Below are 27,690 nucleotides of genomic sequence, written 5' to 3'. Positions count from 1 at the left end.
CATCGGTTAAGATGCACGCGTTCTATCCACTGGGCCATCTCGACTCTCCACTGGGCCATCTCGACTCCTCCTCATACGCGGACGGAACTGCAGGCTAAGTCTAGTGTAATCATAAGAGCCATGGCTGGCCAAAGATGTCACCGCGCTCAATGTCGTCTAATCGATTTTTGTCATCTGAAACATGCCTGAGCGCTGCATATTTTATCACTTCATTGTTTATCGAAGTGATACCACAGGATGTATAACATTTCCCTTGGCTTTGCTTGATAACGGCTGTACCAGAAATAATTCATGGTAAAATATGTATTTAGGTAGAAATTTACACACCAAGTAATATTCGAATGATCTTTTAAATTAGTATAAAAAAAAAAGATTTTTTCTTAACTTCAATTATCTCTCTCTCTCTCTGTCACCTTTTAAATAAAAAAAAGGTAAGAAAAAGAAATATTATGATTTCACTTATGTAATAGTAAATTTTGTTTCCAAAATTAATAAATATTGTGCGACACTACGGTCTTCGATGCCGTGTACACATAAATGGTACTGAGAACATCGTTAAACATAAGTCACAGTCATTTTGATTTGAAGAAACTCACTATTGTATGCAACATACACCTTTCCTCCGAATGCGTACCAAAACTCGGGTGTCCTTTGAAAGTCCGACTAGAGCCCAGGACTCCACGTCAGGCGCTGCGCTCAACAGTTATAAAGAAACCAGACACACGATTTATAACTTTGTCTCACGAGTCCACGCTTTTAGAGATATTTAAGAACCATCAATAATTCTCATCATATAAGTGTTCCATAACAGTGTTCTCGTGTGACAAAGTTTTACATGCGCGGCCAGTACTATCTCGATTATATTCCGAAATATTTATGACTTCGAATTGCAACTAGATCGTAGTGTTAGTAGAATAAGAAACGGCTTAAAAGCAACGATTATTTGATTCGATTGTGATAGTCACAATTTGTTCGTAAAATTGACACCATGCATACAGACATACGAGCATGCACACGCAGATGTCAGATACCATAGCACCTCACACATTTTTCTTCGAAGGGCCGACATGACTTGATAAAACAAGAGAAGCTCTACTGAGCTGATTGTAGCTGACGAAAACAAGCCGTAAATAAATCTCAATGAGTCAGATGATATTATACCACACGTGTTTTCACTGACTGTATAGCATTCCAGGGGAATAAACTACAAATCTTTTTATTTAGAGAACGTATTGTATATGAGTATTTGCCCAGCTTAGAAACACGTATGGACTGAAGTTACGATAGAGATCCACTTGTAATGTATAAACAAATACCAACCATGCATTTAATAATAATAATTAATTATTGTTATCGAAACATTTATAAAAGTTATTTATAAAAATGTATTTAAATACATAATAACCTTTAATGTGTTCCAAGTTCAAGTTTGCATTAATTAACGAAAATATATATAAGTAAATAACATTGACAAGTTTTAATTAAACTTGAGTACATAAATAAACAATCTATAGTTTATTAATTTAATAGTAAAATACATTTCAATATATTTATATAAAGAGCAATAATATTCAAGACGAATAAGTTAATTTTTATAACTATATAATATAAGTTTACGTTTTCGGCAAATTTTGAAGGATACGTTTTTAATATTCATAAGATATGACACCTACATGTCATATATGGGAAGATGGCCGCCAATCTTATCCATTTATCCTTGATTCTTGTGTCCATTAATTTAATCAGAATATTAAGGCCTAGGTACGGAACCATCTCGTTTAGGTAACACCAGAAACAAAATCAAGAAACTGTTTTTATCGACTCAAATATGTGTACACATAATACAAGATTTAAGGTATTAATAGGACTGGTCCATTTTTTCTACTATTTGCGAGCCGACACAGTTATTTCCTGCACTTCCTTATGTAGTCTAGCGCGGAATGCTTTTAATATGAAACCTATCTTTTGAACAATGCTTATTTTTAGAGTTGTTATAATATATACTAATATTATAAATGCGCTAGTAACTCTGTTTGTTACACATACATACATTGAAACGGATTTGCGCACGCAACATTTGCGTACGAACGCAAAATTCGGTATCAAGTAAGTTTGACCTCTAAGGAATGACATATGCTACCTAATAAAAAAAAAATAAAAAATATAAAAATAATATATACATGTGAAGAACAACCCCTAAAACGTAAGCGAAGCCGGGGGCGACAATTAGTAATAAATAAATGACGTCACTCTGTTGACTCTCAAAAATACAACATTATTTTATCAACTGAATCATTTATCTTTGACATGTTTTTGAAATTCTTGTCAACGTTCAATGAACATACGACCAAATTTGGAAAGTTATGATAAGTGGTCACATTTTCTCATTGAATTTTAAGCGATACGACATATTTTACCGGACGAATAAATAACATTCATTCATTTATACTTTACAATACGTTTTGTCTATAGGTTATAAGGGCATAGTTTTATCGCCAACGCAGTTCATAGCAAAAACAACAATCGCATGATATAGCTAGTTTTTGGTGAATAATAATCAAATAGATATATTACGAAGCGAGGTTTCGAATTCAGCAATACAATTCCATGCAAATCGATTGCGTCTTTGCGGAGTAAATCGTTAACACAAATATAAATCTTATTACAGTGTAAATAAACATCGCATTCGCTTGCGTTGTTTCGGCACGTGGTAATTTGTAAACAGAGGGTGTACAGCGCAAGGTCGAAGCTGCTCGCCAAGTTTCTCTAGTCGTGTTTTGATATATTTATTCACAAAGTCATACCGGTGCCGATATCGACAATTGATTCTCTTCCTAGTTCTTAAATTGGTACTCGTCATTCGACTCGCCATTATACGAGTGGAATATCGATCTATTATGTAAATCGCCCACGCTGAGCCCACGCCTTCACAAGCATCAGATTATCGTCAACCCTCGCAACCCTCGTTACATTATTGCAATCTAATTTGTTAATTTCCATACAGGAATTATAAATTGAAACAAACATGTGTATATAATTATACTTAATACAGTTGACTATGGATTTGATTTGAGAAAACGAATAACTACTGAGTTTGTCGCCGAGTACATTGATATTATTAATTTAAGTAGGCACAAAAAAATACTTTTCAATCGTCGTACTGAACTGAATTAAAGATAAAGCTACCGCCAGGTCGGAATATATAGAAGACCGGCATAAAGGTTAGTAGTTCATATGCATACTAATTACATAAGCTATTATATATATAGATTACACAGTATCTGGTCAGCCGTCGAGTGGCTAGCATATTCGGTTGCAGATAATTAGGTCCGGGTTCATATTCCTGGGCGGACCAATAGGAAAACGACTGGATTTCTCTTTTGGTTAAATTCTTATAAAACGGGTAGAGCCAGTGTTCCCTGATCTGTATCCAGACGTATCATATTGCGGTCCCATTGGACAATAGGGTATAGAGAGTCTACCTGTCATAAGCCTCCAGTCGGGTACTACAATATTCCCTTCATAAATGGCCGTATGTACAGTCCGCGTCAAATAATTAGAGACACTCAGAGTATTCAAATAATTAGACGCAACCAAAAAGTCAATAATATCGGTACAAACAAAGTATCCTTATTGTTGTCAACAATATACGCGCTCAAAAAGTCGAGACGTTTAAAATGTCATATAGATCGTCTCAGTCAAACCGCCATAAATATGGTTACAGTCATCTCGCCAATGGTATCCAAGCATTCTAAGTGTTCAAAAATACGGAACACTTTAGAAAACTAGCATATTATAGACATAAACGGCTTCCCAAAGATGAAAACCTCTTTGGGCAATCTAGTATTGTTTACATGTCATGCTTTTATTTGTCATTGCATGTCAATTATCCATCAGTTATATCAATATCAAGTGCAATATTAAAGTTAATAGCAGTATTAATAGCGTTTCATGCTTTAATATGTCTACATATCGCATTAGTGACATCACAAAACATCAAATTATATTTTTAAAGAAGGAAGGTGTCTCCGTAACAGATATTTTATAGAGATTTACTTGGATGGTAATAGGGATCTGGAGTTAATTTCGATTTCGATGCCGATGAACCTGCTTAACCTAACCTAAACACGATCGAGAATTTGTGGGGCAAATTGGTTCAGGTACAGGGCAGTGCGCGAGCAAGAACCGCCGCAAATTTAAGGAGTCGAAGAAATTTGGGAGTCCATGAGAGGAACCATTTTTGCTACGACGTCTTTCTGATGTAATTCTAGCAGACGGCGGCTATGCACGATTTTAGTTAATTAAATAAAAATAATTAGAGCTAAAAATGTTAGTTTTTTTACATCCGACGAGAGTTTATAGTGTTCTGTGCGTTCGAAAGTATTTTGATCGAAAGTGCTCATTTTGTCGTTAAAATGGGATGTATTCATTTTAATTAGGTATACAAGTACAATTAAATACTTGTTTCAGTATAAAAATTGCTATTTATTTTTTGACATGAACATCATATAGAATAATAGATAAGCACTCTTGCTCTTTGAGATATATATATATACTAATTCTCATTTACCAATTAATGAGAGGTTTAAATCTGTTTTAAGTCAACAGTTTATTGCTTACAATATAATAATTAGTGTCCGACCGAAACTGGTTTTCCGGCCGAAACCGAAACCGAAACCGAATGTTCGGCCGTGGCTTCAGTTTCGGCCGAAACCGAAACCGAAACCGAAACTCACATGGTCAAGTATAAAATTTCTTAAAATACTGAAATTTGGTGTTTTTTACCATTATTTTGCATTAATTAGGGCATGAAGTGGAAACACAGTATATTAATTCAGTTTTTTGTATTGTAATCATTTATTTAATATAATATTAAAAAATCTTAATAACATTTTTAATACTTTTTCAAAGTAAGTTCTCATAGCAAAATTGTATGTCAGTTGACAATATAAATATAATCAAATAAGTAATTGTTACTGTTTCACTAAATACTAAGTTTTGAGATCTTTCTATTTAATACTTTGGATTGTACTTAGAATAATCATCAGTCTTTTTAGGTACCTCTTATAGGCCTAAAAATAATAATAACTAAAATTAGTTTTACACTCAGTTTCAGTCTCAACAAAAAAATAATCAAAAATCACATATTTTAAGATAAGATAACAAAGATACTTAACTAGATCACAATTAACAGGACAGTTATACTTAGGTATATTTAAAATTAAGTAACTCACTATTAAACTATAGTAAACAGTTAAATTGAAAACAATTAAAAAATCAAATATAAAAACTTCTTAATATAGGGTTGTTTTTTGGATTTTCGTATTATTAATACTCATAATTGAAAAGTCTTATATTGTACGCCATGAAAAGCAGTTTTTCTACATTTTCGCCATGTAAATTATTGCGACGATCCGAGTATATTTGGCCAGCTGCACTGAATAACTGCTCGCTCGGGACGCTGGTAGGTGGAGCTGAAAGATATTTTAAAACAGCACTTCTCAATATAGGATATGGACTGCAGTTCCAATAACTATATATGTCAGCATTACGTTGTAATAATGGCTCCGATAGGTAAGACTGAATCTTTTCTTTTAGAAAGTGTTTTGTGCCTTCTTCAGATTCTGTGGTCTCTGTTTGACTAGACGTATTATCGTGCACATCCCAAAGACTTTCTTTTTCTTGCTGTATGCTGTGAGCTTGCGGGACGCATGTTGAAGTTGAAGCCACAGAATCATTGGCGTTATCATTATCAGTGGTGCGGGATGATTTTTTGTTGCCTTCAGACTCGGTCAAGAAAGATATTAGCTCTGTAACAGCAATGTCTACTTCATTGGAATTGAGGTACTTAGACTTAAACCTTGGATCCAATAGTGTAGCTACCATCAACGAAGGGAGTTTTTTCACTGATGAAAATCTATTGTTCATGGACTCGTATAGTGAATTTTTCATCTTGGTCATCATTTCGTTGTCACTTTCATAGCGAACTTGCAATTTCCGGTTTAATAACGATATCAAAGGTATGACAATCGAAATGCATGCATTATCAAATGATAACTCAAGGGTGGCTTCATAAAAAAATGACAATACGGATGTGAGGTTCTTTGCAATGACCCATTCATTTGATTGAAGAGAATCAATCTTACCATGTTCAACAGAGTATAAGTTTACCGCATTTTTTTGTTCCAAAAGTCGTTGCAGCATCAAATAGGTGCTGTTCCACCTCACATCAATGTCTTGCACCAAAGCATGCTCTGGCAATCCACATTGCTTTTGACAGTCTTTCAATTTCCTGGTTGCTGGCTCACTGTGATGGAAATGGCCGACGATTTTCCTACATTTCTTTAGGAGGTCTTTTATTTCGTTTTCTGAAAATAGCGCTTGTTTTATTACGAGCTGTAGAGTATGTGCGACACATCCTACAGATTCATATTGATCACGCATCGCGCGAACCATATTAGCGGCATTATCACGTAGGACTAGAAAAATCTTGCCTTGCAAACCCCATTCGTTTACCATACTTGTAAATTTTTCTTCGATATATTGACTGGTGTGGTCTTGTTCTAGAACACATGCACCTAAAATCACTTTAAGACGTTTATCATTAACGATGAAATGAGCTGTGAAGCTAAGAAGTGAACATGTTTTACTCGCGTTGGTCCAAATGTCTGTAGTAGCACTTGCCCACTTACTCTGTGCCATTAACTCCTGTACTTTTGATTTGATTCTGTCATATGTTTGGGGCATTAGAGAAGTCCTAAAATATTTTTCAGATTTTAAGCGATATTTGCGAGTTCCTTGAGGGTCCCATAAATTAAGACGGCGGAATGCTTCACCTCCCACCAAACTATAAGGCAACATGTCCACGATAATCAGATCCATTATAGTTTTGTCAATCCTTTTTGTAATTTCATGATCATCAGGCCATAGTGCAACTTTAGGTTTAGAAGTCAAACTTAAGATAGTTGACTGTACAAGAGTTGACTGATCTGCGCTCGATTTTTTCAACGATGCACTCGAGTCTGTTCGTTTCAATTTTGCTTCACTTTTGTAATCATTCAATTCTGAGACACGTTTTTGTACTTGCCTGTATTCATGGTCATGAAATTTTGATAAATGCAACTTCAGTCCATGTGATGTTTGTTTTTTTGCTTCGTGGCTTCCTAATGAATAGCACTTGTTACATATCTTGCAAACAGCTTTTGATGTATCACTGATACTTTTATCAAAGTACTGCCAAATCGGATTTTTTATTTTTTCTCGTTGTGACATTTTACTCTGAAACAATTAAAAATAAAACCGTAACAATAACAATCGGACAATAGGTCATCGGAATGAAAAACAAATCTCGAATAAGATTACCTATAAAATGTAATTTATGAAATTAAACACTTCACATTTTTTATTTACTTACTTACAATTTCTTTTTTACATGTGGCTTCATTTGTTAATAACAACAAAACAGTTATTGACTCAATATTTATTCAATATTTAATTAAATATTATTTAATTAACTATATAAATCATTCAAGTACAGAAACAAAACAAAAACTTACATGTTATCAGTTCCATCAAAACATAACCTCCAAATAATGTTTCCGTCGGACGCACACGCACTGACTAAGTTTTATTGCATTACTACGGAGCTATCCGAACGGCACACGACGATTCCCGAACAGAGCCGACGGCTTACGACACAGCTTTGCCGCGAAAAACGAAGTTATGCGAACGTGCGTGACCTTGCGAGATAAGTTTCGGTTTCGGCAAAAGTTTCGGCCGATTTTGGCCGAAACCGAAACTGCAGCCGAAACTTGATTTTTGGCCGAAACTCGGCCGAAACCGAAACCGAAACCGAAAGTTCGGTCGGACATTAATAATAATGCTTTAATTCGCAAACCAGCCAACTCCATTTCACACTCCGTCAAAATTATTTTTTTGATTCAGTTAGACAACAAACGATTCTCGACGATATTCTCAAAATAACAATTACAGAATTATCAGAATTTCGTGTAAATAGCATTTCGTATTTTTTAAATATTAAATTTAATATTATGATGTATAAAGTGCTTCCTGAAAATTTTACTCATATAGATTAGATTTGGCTGGTTTGGGAATCAAGTGTCGTAAACGGCTATGCAACGGCGATTTTTTAAAAAAAAAACAAAACATCTGTGACCTCGTATTGAAAGTGAAAAGGATAGCAGTTTCTATCTCTTTCACATTATGCATAAATATTTCAATATTAATTGATGTGACAAATTGTATTTAAAATATATAGCAGTAAAGTATATTTTTCTAAAGTGTTCCGTATTTTTGAACACTTAGAATGCTTGGATACCATTGGCGAGATGACTGTAACCATATTTATGGCGGTTTGACTGAGACGATCTATATGACATTTTAAACGTCTCGACTTTTTGAGCGCGTATATTGTTGACAACAATAAGGATACTTTGTTTGTACCGATATTATTGACTTTTTGGTGGCGTCTAATTATTTGAATACTCTGAATGTCTCTAATTATTTGACGCTGACTGTACGGGCAGAAATGAAACTTTAAATTGAATATCTAACTGGAAGTCTATTAGTGATATTAGGAACTGTAATTGATTGAGAGGATATTAATTGCCTTTGGATTAAATTGATTATGATTTCATTGCAATAATTTCATTAAACGCCTTTCCATGAGCGGTATGCGAGATTGACCAAGTAACGTTCAAACTATGTTTCCAGTTTCGTTAAATTATAATAAATATATACTCACGATTAATTTATGTATATAATGAAAACGTCGCTCAGTTTATTTATATCGCAGAAGGAAATGACATTTTTCAACGTTTTTTTTCTCATTTATTAAACCTATTATTATTAACAAGCAGTTCGCTTTAGGTTTATTATTTAACTTCATTGTTTGTATTTAAAAAAATACTCATGGCATTTTGACATTCATTGTTTTATAGTACGAATAAATATGTGCATAATTTTTTTTTATAACTTCCTTCATAATTTTTAAAATACTTTAAATTTGTATAAAATATACGAGAGATTTAATAAAAGCGTTCTTATCTCTTTATTTTATAATCTACCTGGGGGCAACCCTGCATAATAATGCATTCGTGAATAATTTAAAAAAAAACATATATTATGTTGGTAATGAGAGGTTGAAGCATCAATTGATATACACAATACAATGTTTACGAATACACTTACAAAAAACCCTTACACGGTTCTTACCACACCTACGGATTTCGATAAGGTTTCCATTCCACTCTACCGGAAAAAAGCTATATATTGTAACTATAATTCTTAACAAACTGTGTTTAGACGCTCATCTGGATAGATCTTTTCTATATAAGATAAGTAAATCGAAGTTATAGCGAGCACAAAGGGCAGTATATCCAGAGCTTAAATTTGACTGGGAATTGACAATTTAAGAAATGGGAGTACACTAACTAAGACAATAGGCATTAAGCTGAACGCAACCGAAATACTATACGTGCCAGTAATGAGATCTAACGTCTCACGTCTATGAACAGACGCGCTCACTATCATCCATTAGCTAAAGTGTTAGACTAATGTAAAAAAATAAATAAATAAAACCTTCGTGGTGAATCGAGTACCATTGTTTCACAAATTATCACAAATACAAATATGTAATTAAAAAAAAAAACAAGCCTAATTAACATCCGCACATTAAACGCTACGTACACGTTACCCAATTTCACAATCGCACGCGTAAAACTGATAACCTTGACCGGTCAATTTGCTCAGCTATTGCTCAGCAGTTCAACGACCCCAGCGGCCGCTACAGTTTCCTACGATGGATCGAGACATCGAATCGCCTTGAAGTCGAGTTTAATAAACTGAGCGAGCTTAAGTAGGAAAGAAACTAAGAGGTAAAAAATATGTACAATTTACTCTACAATTCGCAGCGGAAAAAATATACATATAATAGAAATAATTGGCAATTTTACGCGTAGATTATGTAGGATACATACCGATTCCCACATAGCGTGTATTTCACTTACTAATATTATATTATTACTAGTAGTCGCACGCGGCTTCGCTTGCGTTTGTCATGTGTCACGCAAAAAATGTAGCCTAAGTCCATTCTTGGAGTTCAAGTTACCTTCATACCCAATGTTGTCAAATTCGGTTCAGCGGTTTGGTCATGAAAGAGTGACAGACAGACAGACAAACAGAGTTACTTTCACATTTATAATATTAATATAGATAGTATTGATTATTATTTAAATAGGTAATGGTAAGGCGTCGGTTGTTAAGCAATTAATGGTAATACTTGTCACATTGTTTATTGGGTATTGTTAAACAATTCTATCACACATTTTATTATTTATGTAACAGTCATATTCTTAAGAACATATGACACTATCAAACATTGTGTTACAATGTAAAGCTTATCTATAATAAGAGATTTCTCGCAGCCGGCCAGAGTAGGCAACATGGACGCGTATATCTACAGAGTTATAATAGATTTTTAGAGACAAGCTCAGTCACAACACCAATACGGGCACACGATGTGACGTTCAGGTCATGACGTCATGGAACCAAGGTTGCACCACAGTTCTATTTTCGTAACCTTCTAATATGAATCATTTTAAATTTGGAAATGGTTTTGTGTGTTTAAGGATTTGGTAATTTTAAGACCAGTAAGCTCATCTAACCCTTGTTATGATAACTTAGGACTGGATCCTAAGACCTAATTTCTTATATTTACATTTCAATGACCAGTCCTCTTGTCGTTATTGCCTCACACCTAAATATTATTAATTCATATAAGTAAAAAACTACGTGTATTTAACATTATACATACACTATGAACGTACAACAAGACAAACAATGTATATTGTAGGAAAATTTTACTACAAACTCAGTAGTTACTCTTTTTGGCGAGTTGACCCAACACAAGACTCATAGCATTGACATTTAAAAGCTAGTATTTATTTTAGTATATAATTAGTATATACCATGACCGAGCAAATTGTATCATAGTTCTGTTAAAAAGGAGGAAACTGAATTAATTACACAAGAAAATGAACTATATAATATAAAATGTAATAGTGTAAGACATAAATTAAATTTATACCTTATGTATAAGACAGCGTTAAAAGTTAAACAAAAGATTTATTTAACCTTATTTAACAAAGTACTAGTACTGAAAGTGCTTGATATAAACAAAATAATATGTATGATATGTTTACATTATCTTAAAATAGTTAGAAGCAATTCGATCTTGTATTAATATTATTGAAAGCATAAATCACATTCAAGCTCAGAATACAGAAATGAAGAACGCACGGCGCTGTCGCTCGGCGTCAGAATATATTATCGATGTGTCGCTTAGATGCAATGAATATGAAATAGTTACCTAGGAGTACTATTATGACACTAGTTACTCAATACCTTGGTCGTTCGGTCCATAGAAAACGCGCAGGTCATTTTAATAAAATTCTGAAGCGTCGATAGCGCAACGGTTTACGAGCCGCCGAGGGATACAAAAAGTCCAAGGATCGATCGCTTGGGCTATTATCGTTCCCATTTCTAAAAAAAGTGATAAGCTTGGAAGGAGGTATAATAGGAGTACAAGCTGTTATTAAAAAAAGTTGCCAGCTCATCTATAATGAATGTAACCATGAAATATTCCTTTGAAGTTTTAGTGATCACAAATTATACTCGAGGTACTGGTAACATCTCATATTCTCATCGCTTTTAGAATTATATTTGAATCGATTAACAAACTCATTCACAATAATTAACAAATGAATAGCTTACAAAAAGTCTAAATTAAACGATGTAGGCATAAAATTTATTGATACATCCACACACGTAAATGTTATATAATAGCACACAATAGCACCTCATATACAATGATCGACTACGGAATAACACGCTGTAAACAGATCAACCTCTAGATTGATGAGGCAATACATACATACATAACGTCAGTGTATGTAATGTTTCTTTTATAGAATGTTTACACAAATATTAATTATCGTTGTGTGAATGAATAAACATATTTAAATATAGAACAGATTAAATAAAAACAGAATTTCTCTTTTGAATAAACGTTGCGTAGTGACGGATCAGTCTATTGGATAGTTACGATGACGATCGGGATTCGGAACCAATGGGATGACTCCATTTCGGAGACAAGTAAGGATGGCACCCAATGACACTGCGTCTATGTAAACGTGGACATCGTTACGTGAATTTCCACAAATAGTGACCGTGGTCGTTACAATGCGTAACGTCTTACGTGACGTGTTTCAATTATAACTGCACTTTTACGAGCGAACACGGACGCGATCGAGAAACCAGTGTAAAACTTGCATACAGAAGTTATTTACTATTTCCATTAATGTTTTATTACTGGTGTGTTGCGCGAAGGAAACAAGACGTGGGCATTTAACTCGGCAATTGGTCTTCATCATAAAACTTAGCTGTAAATAGAGTCCATTAATTTAATGAAAACTCGATTTATCAGATTCTATTTATAGATCACAAACACGAAGTTATGATGATGCACTTGCAGGACATATTTTAATTGAATTCAATTAACACAACTATGTCATATAATTGGCGGTAAAATATATCAATGTGTTTGTGGTTTTACTCGTTATAATCTACATAACCAACCAACACTTACATATAATATTTTAAAATAGAGGTCGAAAAGTGAGTAAATGCCTTTAAAGCCATACTCTATTCCAACCATAACAGAAAAGAAGCCAAATAAAAACCTTTTGTCAGCAAATTGACGCCATATCATTGAGTAAGAACTCGATTAATCTATGATTTCTTCTTAGTGGTAGTGCTTAGTGCAAGCCCGTCTGGGTAGGTACCACCCACTCATCAGATATTCCACACCAAACAACAGTACTCAGTATTATTATGTTCCGGTTTGAAGGGTGAGTAAGCCAGCGTAACTACAGGCACAAGGGACATAAAAACTTAGTTCCAAAGGTTGATGGCGCATTGACGATGTAAGGAATAGTAAATATTTCTTACAGCGTCATGTCTATGGGGGATGGTGATCACTTACCATCAGGTGGCCCATATACTCGTTCGCCAAATTATACCATAAAAAACACTATGGTTTGCGAAAAAATGGCGTTTCGAACGTCGTATTTTGGAAGTAAAATTAAAGTGGAAATAAGTAGTTAAGTATAGTAGTGATGTATTATAAATAAAGATATATTAATCAAACTCTTAGTAGTGCAAAATATAGCTGAGTTATTACCGAATCGCATGAAATACGTACATGTAAGGATTGTTTATCTTTTTTCCTACTTCATTTGGAATAGGAAATAAGAGGACTTAGACATCACTATACAATCAATATTTCTATTTTTCGGAAAGCTTTCTGTTTTTAAAGTTATTGCCTTAGACTACATCATTAGAAATTTCTTCTTAATTCGTATTATTTTTAAACTTCAGATGGTTTTATATATGTAGTAAAATTTATTCTCGCATGAGATATTTGTACAATTTTCTTTATACTGAATGAAGTTCTCCTTGAGCCGAAATGCCCCAGACGATAAAGCAATTTTTTTTAATTGGACGGACGGTCGTATAGGCCATGGTAAGTGGTCACACCATCGCACATAAACATCGGCGCTGTGAGGGATATTAACAATTATATCGTCAATGCACCATCAACCTTGGAAGCTGTCGTGGCTCTTCAAATGAACAATATTAAGTTATTGTTTATTAAGTAATTATTATACCATGACAGGTTTACTATTGTATATACCGTTCTTCTCGTTAGAATCTACTACTACCAAGTATTTCTAATTATTTATATTTAAGAGCTTAATTCTCATGTTAATAAATTATATCTTAGTAAATCTTAATCGAGATCCGTCAAAAAAGGAGAGAAAAATCAAGTCACAAGCCCGTTCAAATCCTCCGACCTTAATACAACGTTACAATACACAATACATGAATCAGCTGTTATTCATGCTAGTTAGGCAATTACATTTCCTATTATCTGTGCGATGTCATTGACCACATCGCTTACATGTTTAATTGTAAAATTATTGACATCCGCCTCCATACGATAAGAGCTTTGTTTTGTATATCATAGATGTAATATTAAAAAATATATATATGTATATGTTATAAATATTATATATAATTACTGCTATTAGTATAAAAACAAAGAGCAAAGTCAAGGCTAACAATGATTTATTACGAACAATTATTCTTTCGACTGACACTTTACGAAATTACGGTTAAACTAGCCGAACCCGTGGCTTTACATCTGCAAAATATTAAAAACTTTACCTAAAGTGTACACACACCTTCACCCCAAAATTTTCCTCCCTAAATGGGGAATTAAGCGATTTAAGCATAAAGAGATAACAAAGTTAGTTTTGCATTTATACATACATACATACATAACCATCAACTCTAATAGTATATATAACATCGCTCTGTATATAATAAATATTTATATAAAATGACAATGTACGTCGTTTATATTCAATGCAAAAAACAAGAACTTAAAAGATAAATAAGGTAATCTATCTAACTACCAAAGTAATTAATATACCTCTATTTTTTATTTATTAAAGTCGGAAGGCAGACGTTCATAGAGGCCACGTGTCGGAAAGTCGTCGTAAATTAATAACATTAAATAAAATATTGTGTACAGTATATAAAATTAAAACTTACATTTATTATGATAATAACATAGTAATAATATTACGAATAATAAAATAATATATTGTTTGGGTAATGATAATGTTAATTACATATGTAACCAGTCACGACTTAAGCACGACAAGAGCTCGACAAGCTGTGTTCTGATGATCAACCCTCCTGCAAAAATATATTCATGGTCCAAAACTTGACGATCATTATGCCCTATCACTCACCGTCTGATTTATTTGCAAACCCTGTACTCAGGATGTATGTTATATAAATAAGAATTAACACTTTAATTTTTTTACTTTAAACATAAAACAGTATATTACAAGATCATTGGTTAAACCAAACACTTGGAATGAACATAACAAACGTCGAGGCCACGCGTAAAAACTTGCGCACGCGCAAGTGTGCAAGCGGGCCACCGGGTTACCGGGTCCCACTGGCTAGAACGAACGCCTAGATAGTCTAGACTCGCGTGAAACGGCTGGCACACATACGTGGTCAAACGTTTGATAATAAATTAAGCCACATCTAATGGTGCGGTATGGGAGTTCACGTGTCTTGCAGTCACGTCTCGGCGTCTGGCGTTTTGGTATTGAATGCTCGTTCGTGCTAGTTACACGTATGTACCTTATAGTTTGATCAAATGTTCGAATTTCGAATAATTGGGTGACTAATTTAACAAATTGCCTCAAGGATCTTCAAAATTTGGCAAATACATTCTTAGGCGAGAATTAGCTCTATAGTTTGAAATGTCAAGCCAATTCTTAATGGAATCGAACAGGGGTTGTATCTTACCGTTAAGTACCCATTAGCATCTGCCTTCTACATATCAATATAACGATTAAAATCATAAAGTATTTTGAATTTTTAACATAAAATCTGCATCTCGTAACATAAAGATCTTTGTACCAGTGAGTTGATGGGAGGGAGGCTAGAAATCTCTCGTAACCTTATGTAACTCAATCAGCAGGTCCGCCTATAAGGTGGCCATTAACACTGTTTTCAAATAAAGAGGTAAAGGAATTTATACAACGCAGTTTTCTAACTAATTATGTGGATACGTTTGCTGTTTACGGAAGCAATAAGGTATATTTTGTAGGTAAAGAAAACGCTCTAACATTCCGAGAAATTTAAACGTATTTTCTAAACGAATCTGTGTTAAATATTTTAGATAAATACGTCAACTGTAATTGTCTTATGAGATGTAGGCAGAGGTCGTTTAATTAATGAAATTACAATTGAGTGCATATGAAATCGATTCTAATATGTTTTATAATACCGGATTGAAAAACTACTAAACCAATATTTGCGTATAAAATATTTGACAGAAGATAAACCACATTTCGGAAATGGTTTTATATACATAAAATAAAACAGTTTTTCTTATGTTTAATTTTTCTGTTAAAGTTTTTTTTTATTTAACTTTTATAGCACAGGTAATGAATAGGCATATCTAATAACAACAACTTTACAAATTTCAATTTGGTCATGTTCAAATCATAAACAATGCCAGTTCATTTATATGCAAACATCAGTTGCAGTCCCTTGTATACAAGCGAAGCGGTTATAAGCGCCCCCTGCGGTTAGATTATTGTTAGAGCTTCATTGAAACCTGTCAAAAACACGCCAAGTCGTATACAATTTAAAATCACGGACCCTAACGACTTGACAGTGAAAAAATACAGACGAATTGATAACCTCCTCCTTTTGGAAGTCGGTTGAAAATGATCCGAGTCTACAATAAACTTCATCTTACAAATATGATTTTAGTAACACAAACGTCTGTAGATAAATGTCTCAAATCACAGCAGACGGAAGATTTGGATCATTTTCAACCAAGCTGTTCCAACGCGGGTGTGTCCAACACATGTGGCAGATCTTTGTCCAACACATGCAGCCTGCATGACGAAGATCGACGTGTTCCGTCAAAACAAAGCACTAGATTAATTATAAACACAAAAATTAAGAACAACAAACTGTTTAAGTTAGGATTTAAGTATTCTGACATGAGGCCTCTATTTCTGTCATAATTTTTTCTAAACCTATACAATAGGCTATTTGACAATGCGAGAAATAAAGTGTCAATTATTGTAATAAGTATATAAATGAGTTTAAAAATGGTTATTTACTAACGAAAGTTGAAATTAATAATTAGTCGATTAAAAATATGTACCAGAATTTAAAAAAAAAACAACTTTTAGTTCCTTAAATAAAATATATAAAGGAAATTTAAAAACCAGTCGAATAGCCTATTGAGAAGATATTATAAATTTTAATACCAAAGATGCATCCGTGTGTGCGTAAAACACGGATGCTCTCCATTGTTTATTATCCCAAACACCCATTATATTGAAGCAAGTAAATAATGTTACGTGTATGTAAATAATGTCCAATCTAAACACATTTTTCGCGTATACTGTCTAAAAACTTGTTCAAGATTACTTGTATAATGCTCGAAACGCGAAGTGGTTCCGATTATAAATACGGCATTTACTCGATTAAACCAGTAACCCTGTAGAATCTCGAATTACATCAGAATGATGAGACGGGGGGAAATACCGATGACAAATTGAGAGCACAGCTTCAGGAAATCCTGTTTCTAAAATCGATGACTATAATATGTATTTATAATTAATATCTTTAAAAGTATAATGGAAACATTTTAAATAATAGAATATTATTATATAAACGGGCTTCCAAAACAGTTTTACAAACATTATCCGGCTATACCTATTCGTCTAATGCAAAACATACACTATTATAAAACACTTATCATTTGTTTTTTTTAAGATAGGGGGGACAAATGACGTAATTAATTTTAATAAATAAATTAATTCCTAATTAAAGACGAAGCTGTATGGTATCATAGTTTTGCCTTAATTATCCAAGCGATTTTTTTTACTAGAAATTGTTGGTGTTTATTTTGAAGTGAAGAAATAGCGATAAGGATATCCTATTGGTCATTTAGACGTCCCCTCTCCGTTCATATCCTCTCACACTTTGAACGTAAGGACTGTCATACGTATTATGGTGACACATTCCATTAGACGTCACTATTATTACAATATTAAAAAAAAGCGACGTTATCAATCAAAATATAAAATTTAACATACTACAATCTTTAATAACTAAATAAACTATATAGATTTTAATGACTAAATAAACTATATAGATTTTCACATGGAAAGAAACATAACACATTATAAGATCATAAGATATTGTCAACTGTTACTGTTAATAGACTTTTGTAGCACAAACATAAAATCCAGATATCTTAGAACTAAAACAAAACAAAAGTGTAAACACTTATTTTATGTGCTGTACAATAGAACAAGCGGATTTATGGCTAATTAGCCATTACTTCCAGACAACCCAGATAAAGATATTATAGGCATTTAATTCATTTTTCATTCATTCAATACACATTGGATATTACTTTCAGTATCTATATTCTACTATTCAAGCCTCGCTTGACATGTCTAATTCTAAAATGTTTTTTGTCATCGTATTTTATAAAAGTCAGTTCGTTTCATTATCTAGCAGACGTTACAGTTATAAGTTACGTACGCACTGTCTGCACTCGCGTGTTTTGATTGCGTAAAGAGTATTTAGCGCGAGACCTATTTCGAAACGATCGGAACGCTAGAATAATAACCCATTTCGCTGTTGCATTCGATAAGCGCAACGATATCGCGCGGTCCAATTGCCTGATTTATTTGAACCCTAACTATTTATGGGAACCGTGCTAATTAATCGTTTCGATACACTATTTCAACTATTATTAACCATTCGTTTTGTTATATAATGATATGATATAAATGATAAAGTCTTGTGTGTTCGCTTACATCGTATTTAGATAATGTTTTGCTTTATATTGAGGTATCTTTCTTATATGAAAAAGTAACTGACACGCAGCATCACTACACATGATATAAAAGTCTATCTGCCGTGTCTGTCTGTCTGTACGTTCGCGATAAACTACAAAACTACTGAACAGATTTTCTGATGCGGTTTTCAATAATGAACAGAGGGATTCATAAGGATAGTTTTGGTATATAATTTATTGAGGTCTTTGTGTAAATGAGTTGAAATAGACGATAATTGTTAACAACAACAACAAGAACAGCCTATAAATTCCCACTGCTGGGCTGGGCCTCCTCGCCCTTTGAGGAGAAGGTTTGGAACATATTCCACCACGCTGTTCCAATGCGGGTTGGTGGAATACACATGTGGCAGAATTTCTATGAAATTTGTCACATGCAGGTTTCCTCATGAGGTTTTCCTTCACCGCTGAGCACGAGATGAAATATAAAGACAAATTAAGCACTTGAATCAGCGTTGCTTGCCTGGGTTTGAACCCGCAATCATCGGTTAAGATGCACGCATCCGCATGTCGGAAGTAAGCAACAAAAAAAACTTATGTTCTTAAGCTGGGGCGGGTCCCTAGTAAATAAGTAAAGTTAAATTAAATGAAGTCATGTAAAACGACTACATATGCATACATTCGAAACAAATGGTATGCTTGATATTCATAATGCTCGCACGATACAATCGGTATTAACGTTCAATATCATTAGAATCCCGCCTTCCGCGCCAGCGTGATTGAAGGACGTGAACATTAGCAAACATACTTTCAAATTTACAATATTTGAATAAATTATTATTTTATCAAAGCAACATACATAGTGCAGCCACGAACTCAACTATTTATATAACAAATATAAATAAAAAACAACGACCTCCGTGGTCGAGAATTGTGTACACCGGTTTACATGGGTACGCCACTCGAGGTCCCGCGTACGATTCCCGGCCGAGTCGAGAAGAAAAAGTTCATTAGTTTTCTATGTCGTCTTGGGGCTGAGAGTTTGTAGTACAGTCGTTACATCTGAATTTGCCAAAACACAAATGCTTAACCCTTCGGGTGCCTGGTGGGTCTGACAGACCCGTCACTTCAAAAAATCAACGATAACTTTTAAATTTTTGTAGCAAACCAGCTGCACTCCCGAGTAGCTTCGCGATATAAACTAACGACTATTTTGACTACTCTCCCGCTGTCCACAACGTACACCCATTCAAACAACAAGCAGTTTGTGTGCGCTCGGGTCTCAGGGACCCGACCAGGCACGCGGCGTAACTTTTAATCTTTAAGCTATTATTTTTGTTTTGTCTCTTTAATTTATATTGGGTGGTAAATTATTTATGGAAAAAATATTGATGCAGTTATAATGACTGGGCGATTAATAAATGATGAAATTCGCCAAGCTTTAGAGATAAATTTTGAAGAAAATGAAGATCAGGATGTAGTTTTTGATGAAAGTGAAGATGAGTCAGATACATAATTCTGATGTTGACAAGGAAGAAGTAAAAGTCTATAACGAACCAAATAACAGGGATATCATATATACAACCATCAAAAGTGATTTATATGTCCCAGCCATTAGGTAATTTTGGTCCTGAATCAATATATAAAGGCCTTGATTATTGTTTCTGGATTCTCAACACTACTGGCATAAACGCAATGTTAATGCAAACGTTATTCATATGTTAAACAATTCGGATACTAGAAGGAACTTCATAAAAAAATGGGCATAGTATTGACTGCTCTACATGAGACTGAACGACGTAATAGTTGTAAGATGCAAATCTTATCTTACTTTACGTAAGAGAATCAGCTCTCATTTAGGGGAACCCTCAGAGCCACCACCCAAAAAACATATTGCTGGTACGAAAAAGCGTTGTTATGTATGTCTTAACCAAAAAGATCACAAGTCTAAATACATCTATGTGTCTTGCACAAGTCATATTTGCTTGGAACACGCAATTTTTGATTGTGAAAATTGTCACATAAATACAAATTAGTTACAAGCAATACCTTTGTTACTTTTATATCAAAATATAAAAGTTTGTAAGTTGATTAATTAGTGCCTTAAATTAATGTAAAGTTTGATTGTTGACCTCAATTAAAAAAAATAATAATGTCGATTTAAACATAAGTGTTTATTTTTATTACGTAAAATTAGAGACTTTTTAATTTTTTTAATATAACTATGTAGAAGAACTTTAGTTTAATTTTATTTTTCATTCATATAGCTAAACAGCTCTAAAATAAATATAAACACATTATTTGGCGTTCTGACTAATAAAATAAGTAAAAAACAAGCATTTTGTTACCGGGTCCCACAGACCCACCAGGCACGCCATGTAAGTTTTACCCACCAGGCACCCGAAGGGTTAAGCTGCTTACATTGGGATCAGAGTAATGTATGTGATGTTGTCTCATATTATTATTATTATTAAATCAAAAACGAAGACATCGCACACACACACATTTACTTGTCATTTATTTCAAGTTTCAATTCGACGTTACTCAGAAACGCTGTCAAAAAAGAGTAAATACGTTAACGATAGCCCATCTGTTCGCAGCCAAACTTTAACGTCTCGTCTCTGACGTAGCGCGGTATGCCGCCAGACAAAACAAAATCAAGTGCGCATACATGCGCTGAACAAATAAACTCGATACTAAGTAACATTCGAAACACATTTTACATCTGAAATCCAAAATTAACCTACCTCGTGACACGGACAGACTGGTCTTCATTCTTAACCTCAACATTAAATTAGTAGTAAAGTAAAGTAACAACCTGTAAATTTCCCATTGCTGGGGATAAGGCCTCCTCTTCCGTTAAAGAGAGGGTTTGAAACATATTCCATCACGCTGTTCCAATGCGGGTTGGTGGAATACACATGTGGCAGAATTTCTATGAAATTTGTCACGTGCAGGTTTCCTCACGATGTTTTCCTTTACCGCTGAGCACGAGATGAATTATAAACACAAATTAAGCACATATATATATAGTGGTGCTTGCCTGGGTTTGAACCCGCAATCATCGGTTCAGATGCACGCGTTCTAACCACTGGGCCATCTCAGCTCAACATTAATCTATATTAATATTATAAAAGAGAGAAAAACAAACTCTGTATGTTTGTCTGTATGACGCTCTATCACGACCAAAGCGCTCAACCGAATTTGATGAAATTTGGTATGAAGCAAACTTGAACTCCAAGAAAGGACCCTACACCCTAAAACGCGAGCGCAGCCGCGGGCGACAACTAGACAATTATATTTCGTATTTAATAATATGTATGTCTTCTATCTTTGCTTTAAATCGAATCGTGGCAACTATTAAAGAGATTGCTTAATTTCTAAACTACAGACAGTCTTAGTAATAAAAGTAAAAAGTAATTTTCTCGTCTCGATGGCATCAACACACATATATCGAAGTTTCCATATACATCATGAGATGCGGTGTCCAGACAATATTTTATTAAATACTAGCAGACCCTGCCAGCCACGCATTGGGATACGTAATAATAGGTTAAATGATAGTTTAGAGAAAATTATGTTCATCAATGACAAAATACATATCAGAAATATTCAGAAGTTTTTGCGCGATGCGCGTTAAAAAAAGGTTATTTTAATAGATTAATAGATAGATAGATTGGTAAATCCGTTTAAACAATCCGTTGACTAATTTATCTATTATGAATAGAGTATATTTAGATATTAATTTAATAATGAGAGTTTAATACTTTCGTCCATTATGTCGTACCTATGTAAAAACGATAGTAAACCAGTTACAATAGTTTATTAGACAACATAAAAACTAAACAGTTTTCACACCCTATTTCCTTATATTAATTTAATTCTATGATATCTTTACTTCACATATTAGCGTTATACGTTATAATTGCTGTTTAAATATGTAATTAAAACTAAGAAACCAATGCAGCCCAAGGCACGGACACACATATGCTGTAGAGAAAAACTAACTTTTAATAAAAAATAAATAAAATAAATTTTAATAGTTCATAATAAAAAATGATTTACGAGTTGAATGTTTTAAATTGTTTTCTACATATGATTTACACTGACAGCAGCGATCTATTGTCGTGGAGGTCTTGTTTGATATAATATACATATACATGTATAGTGTAAAACAGATTCTAAACTGCTTTTTTAATTTTAATAATCAAAACATTACGTGGTATTCAGTAATCACAGATTAAATATAAAGTTCACCTGACAAGCAGAATCTAGATTAAGATTACGAAGCTTTTGTCTTACTTTACCTGAAAAAAAAAAAAAAACAAAAATTAAATACAACCAACTTATTTATTATAATAATTCTTTGTTAGTCTAATTTAAATAAGAATTTTTATTACATTCGACGCTTTCGATTAAAATAACTCAAATTAACATATTTAATAATAGATACAATTATATGTTGTATAACGAATTCCTATATTATATATAAGGTATTTAGTTCAAATTTATCTGTATATATGTAGGTATATATAAATCGATTTTATGATAAGTTATCGATTTCGTTGGATTACACTATACTAATAAAGTACAAAAGAGCTCCCATCATAATTGAAGTAGTAAGTTGTTAATTAGAAATCAAAATTATTTGTATTTTGATTCATCATCATAAATTTTCATTCATCGTTTATTATTTGTAATCAAATTAAATCAAGTCAGCAAATCGCAATTGTTTTTCTGTTTTTATGTTAGAAAATTTCATAATTTCTCTGATCATCCATTCCGCTTGACACAATTTAAAATCAAACACATTTCATTTGCATTTATAAACATATTATTTACTACAAAAATATATGAATCATAAGCGCTAAAATGCACTTGCTAATCAGAATGCTACCCAAGCAACTTTAGGTAAAATTATCTGTAGTCAAGTGGCATTGGCAATACTAAAAAATATTAACGAATTGAATATCTGACGTACTCGGCTCATATTTCATTTTATATGACTTCCCGTACTTTAATAAATCTTACAATTACTTCTAATCTATACTAAGACTAGTAGTGGAACGCGGCCTCTCCCACGTTTTAGGGTATTGGTTGTCATGTGTTAGTCAAAAAAAGACCCGTATATCCTTTCTTGGAGTTTAAGTTTGCTTCACACTAAATTTAATCCAATTCTCGTTAGGGGTTTAGTCGTGAAAACCAAAATCAAAATAAACTTTATTCAAGGAGGCTATTACAAGCACTTTTGAATCGTCATTTTACAATTAAGTGAAGCTACCACCGGTTCGGAAAGTAGATTCTACCGAGAAGAACCGGCAAGAAACTCAGTAGTTACCCTTTTTTAACATTTAAAAAATCATGTTAGTTAATACAATTATTTAAATAAATATATCCTGCTTGGAAGTCAACATGTAAAGGAAAGAGCGACAGTCAGACAGACAGATTTACGTTCACGTATATAATATACATAGAAATATAGATTATACATTTAGTATATGTCGTGTTTGTTTATCATCACGACTATCAAATATAACACCGAAGAAGAAGAAGAAGCTCATATAATCTTGATAAGGACAGGAAATAAATAACGATTTGTTATTGTTTCAGTCGGAGTCACGAGGATCGCCTATCGGCTAGTTCGAATCGATATATTTCCATTTGTTTACGATTTCACGTGTCCTCGTTGCGTAATTTAAATAAAAAGCCATAAAATGTCGATATCTCGATGGCGGATAAAGGTCACGTTTACGTAAGCGCGCGAAAGTGAAACCTCGGCGTGCTAACACCGAGCACCATTAAGGGGCAGTTGGGAGCTTTCTTTTTAGACATTCTTCATATCGTATATAACAGTCACTTAGCTTAGCTTGTGTATGCTTAGATCTTTAAAACTACGCAACGGATTTTGATGCGATTTTTTTTAATAGATAGAGTAGTTCAAGAGGAAGATTTTTGTATATAATACATAGACAATATAGTAAAGAATCACTGGTCGTTTTAGAAGTTTCTAATGTGATGTCGTAAATAAACAAATTCTGTAGTATATTTAGTAGCAGTATTGCAATCCGTGCGAAGTCGTGTCGAAGTCAACTAAATGAAACTTAAAAATATATGTCAGTGGAAATAAAGAAACGATTAAGCACCCATATAGTGCTTTAGGAAAATGAAGTTTACTACCTCAAAATAAGTCTCATTTCACAAATGTACTTACATATATAAAATATATTATTTGGACTATGAACTAAATATTTTAAAGCTTATTTTCTTTTTCATTTCATTCTTAAATTATAACAGAACATTATCACAAAATACATAACCCATTTGTGATGTAGGGTATTAAATCATGAATCGCTTAAAACAACATATTTAATTATGTATTGTTTTCTTTAGTTACATAGACACCAAGAGCTCTTAAGCAATTGGACAATCGAATGATATATGTTAGTTAGGGCTTGAACGGTTGCATGTCGAAGGAACTCCTATCCATTTTAAGGATTATGATTTAATATGAACAAAAATTAAAAAGAATAAAGTACATTTTCGTTTGATACATTTTTTTTAATATAGATTGTCAGACGATACGCGCTTAGACAGCTTTACTCTTAGTCATTTTATGATAAAGCAAAGTCAAGTCTTCGCCTTAACAGTGTCTGTTGGTGAAATTCACCTTGAAAAGCGAAAGGGGCCGTCACGTGTACACCGTGACAGACAGACAACCAGTTTTGTGTTTGGAAAGTAGCCGCCAGTGTTGTGTATTAGATGATAATAACAGAGAAAGGCTATTGGAATAATTTTGATGGATCGAGTACGCGTCTCTTCGATATTGGAACCCACTTACCTAGTTTCGAATCAATTTTTCGTGATCATTACTGTTCTTGGTACAATATATACTATACGAACTTTCTTTGCTAGAATGGTACATTCTAATCATTTACATGCGTATAGTAATAGTCACGATCTATACATCTTGTATAGAATTGTCTCAAGAAATAATTTTGAAATGTTACTAATTATGACTATATAAGGAAAAAGGAGAGAAAAGCATTAACAGAATATTATAATATTCACAGCCATTACAATTTTCTAGCTACCCGATCGGGAATAGCCTTTACATAAATCTAGCCGCTTCTTCTCGCTAGAATCTACTTTCCGAACCGGTGGTAGCTTCACTTAATATAGTTGTTAAATAACAATTCAAAAGTGCTTTTAAAAGTCTACTTGAATAAAGTATATTTTGATTGATAAAACCTTAATATTGTAGGAATCAAACATACCAAAGATTATGGTTTTTTAGACGAGGTAACGACTTCGCGGTCACACAATCATTCACCAAATTTTCATCACAATCGGATCAATGATTTAGGAAAAATTAAAGAGCAAACATTAAATTCTATTTATATAGATGACAAAAAATAATAAAAACTATGAGGAAATATAGAATGATTCATTAATTAATATTTGTATCTATTTTTTTATGTATCTCGTGCTCGAAACTTGTTGGTCTAATATCAAGGTAATTCTATGTGTGTATCCACAAGCATTATGGTGAAATAAGCCCCAAGACATCTCGAACGAAGAGGAGGCTTTATATTAAGCCGTTAGTTATAATATTAGGAATGAGTGAACTAGGAGAACCAGAATCCACTGTTCAAAACAAACTCCATTGCAACTAACATACCAATCTACACATTTTATTCCCAGATAACTCACATTATAAAAAATCATAATTGACGTAATATATGATTGAATACAAGAATATTTAGAAGACTCGTTTCCGTCCGCGCTTTCGATCGCTATGCGAGGGGAAGGAGCAGGTGATAGTTACACTGAGTCCTTTTCTGTATTCCGGACGACGTACTAAACTTCTAGATAATCGGTTGAATAGTTAAGACGCCAAATAAGTATACTGGCAGTGGCTTCGCAATATGTTTATAAACATTTTTTTTTTTTTTGAAAGAAAGAAACATTCATTGTAAAGACATGAGGAGGAAATACAAAGTTATAACATCTAGTTTCCAACTTCGGAAAGTTAATCCTTATTCATTTTTGTAATAAATAAAAATACCTCGATAAATAATTCATATTACACAATAAAAGATGATATCAACTTTAAAAAAAGTTTGCACTTATTTGTTAATTCCTGGGCAAGATTTATATAAATATAATTGTACTTAAAACTACTAAGTTTCTTGACAGTTCATATCGATAGAATCTACTTTCCGAATTAGAGGTTACTTTAAATGTAAAATTCGACATGACAATTCAAAAGTGCTTGTAAGAGCCTACTTGACTGAAGAATATTTTGATTTTCATTTTTGAAAGCGAAACAAATATTACTTTTGCTTTTATGCCTAACATTAGTGATTTTTATTTCATTCATCTTTACAACGCTTCTATTGATTTTTCTAACAAACATTAATTTATTGTTAGTTATTTTACGAGTATTATCAGAAATGAAGCATTGAAGACCACTCGACTAGACGATCGCTTCGTCCGATTACGTAAAAAACCTTTCTAACTTTTGTACAGCAAATAAATGTTTGCACAATAAAATGTTATTTATTTGCTTTGAAACAGGATAATATATTATTAGCAATGAGTTTATTAAAACGTTTGTCATCGTACTTAACACATAACAACCGTTTACAATATCATTTTCTCGACGGATTTATATAATTTTTTATAATTAAATATTTCTATAATAACACCGAAGTCGAGTTCTTAATCGGTTAATTATTACGACACTGTGTTAATATTGTGTAACTACTAATTCTCTCTGGTGGCTTACAAGGCCGCAAATCCCCGAGGTCCCGGGTTCACATCTCAGCAAAGTTTCAACCTCCTCATCCCATTGCTCAATCGCATCCTCCATCATCCCATACACAGGAAAATACGTAATGCATGATCTCTCACATCCATGATGTCTCTCTCTCTCATGACTTATCTGACTGACTCTATCGGATTAAGTGAGAAAATAGTGAGAATATATAGTATATCCTTGTGCCCTATACTACCAGAATATCTTCGGGGATGGCTAGTTACTACCGAAACTCGATTATTACAATTTACAAGTGAATTCGTAATGAAATGTGAAATTTTCTAGAATTTCCAGAAAAGAGGATTTATTCTAATTAAGAAACATCAACCAAAAAGTATCAATTGTTAGCAGTTGAACTTGATATACAACCGCA

General features: G+C 33.3%; 2 protein-coding genes across 3 annotated transcripts in view; both read right to left on the bottom strand.

The window, feature by feature from the left end:
* The window catches only part of LOC124534469 (amyloid protein-binding protein 2), a 72,579-nt gene that overhangs the window by 29,828 nt on the left and 15,061 nt on the right, over window positions 1-27,690 (bottom strand). The gene's annotated exons all lie outside the window — the stretch shown is intronic.
* LOC124534468 (zinc finger BED domain-containing protein 4-like) lies at window positions 4,630-7,882 on the bottom strand. Its single transcript, XM_047110360.1, has 2 exons — window positions 7,557-7,882; window positions 4,630-7,278 (listed from the first exon to the last, which is right to left on the bottom strand). The coding sequence occupies exon 2, from the start codon at window positions 7,270-7,272 to the stop codon at window positions 5,329-5,331; it is 1,944 nt and encodes a 647-aa protein (XP_046966316.1). The 5' UTR covers window positions 7,273-7,278; window positions 7,557-7,882; the 3' UTR covers window positions 4,630-5,328.

Source organism: Vanessa cardui, chromosome 12 (genome assembly GCF_905220365.1).
Source record: "Vanessa cardui chromosome 12, ilVanCard2.1, whole genome shotgun sequence".
Classification (NCBI taxonomy): domain Eukaryota; kingdom Metazoa; phylum Arthropoda; class Insecta; order Lepidoptera; family Nymphalidae; genus Vanessa; species Vanessa cardui.
The sequence above is the reverse complement of the archived record's forward strand: the minus strand, read 5'-3'. Positions and strand labels throughout refer to the sequence as shown.

What these genes read in the sequence shown, in the direction of transcription:
- LOC124534468 (XM_047110360.1), bottom strand. Translation starts at nt 7,272, where the DNA reads ATGTCACAACGAGAAAAAATAAAAAATCCGATTTGGCAGTACTTTGAT.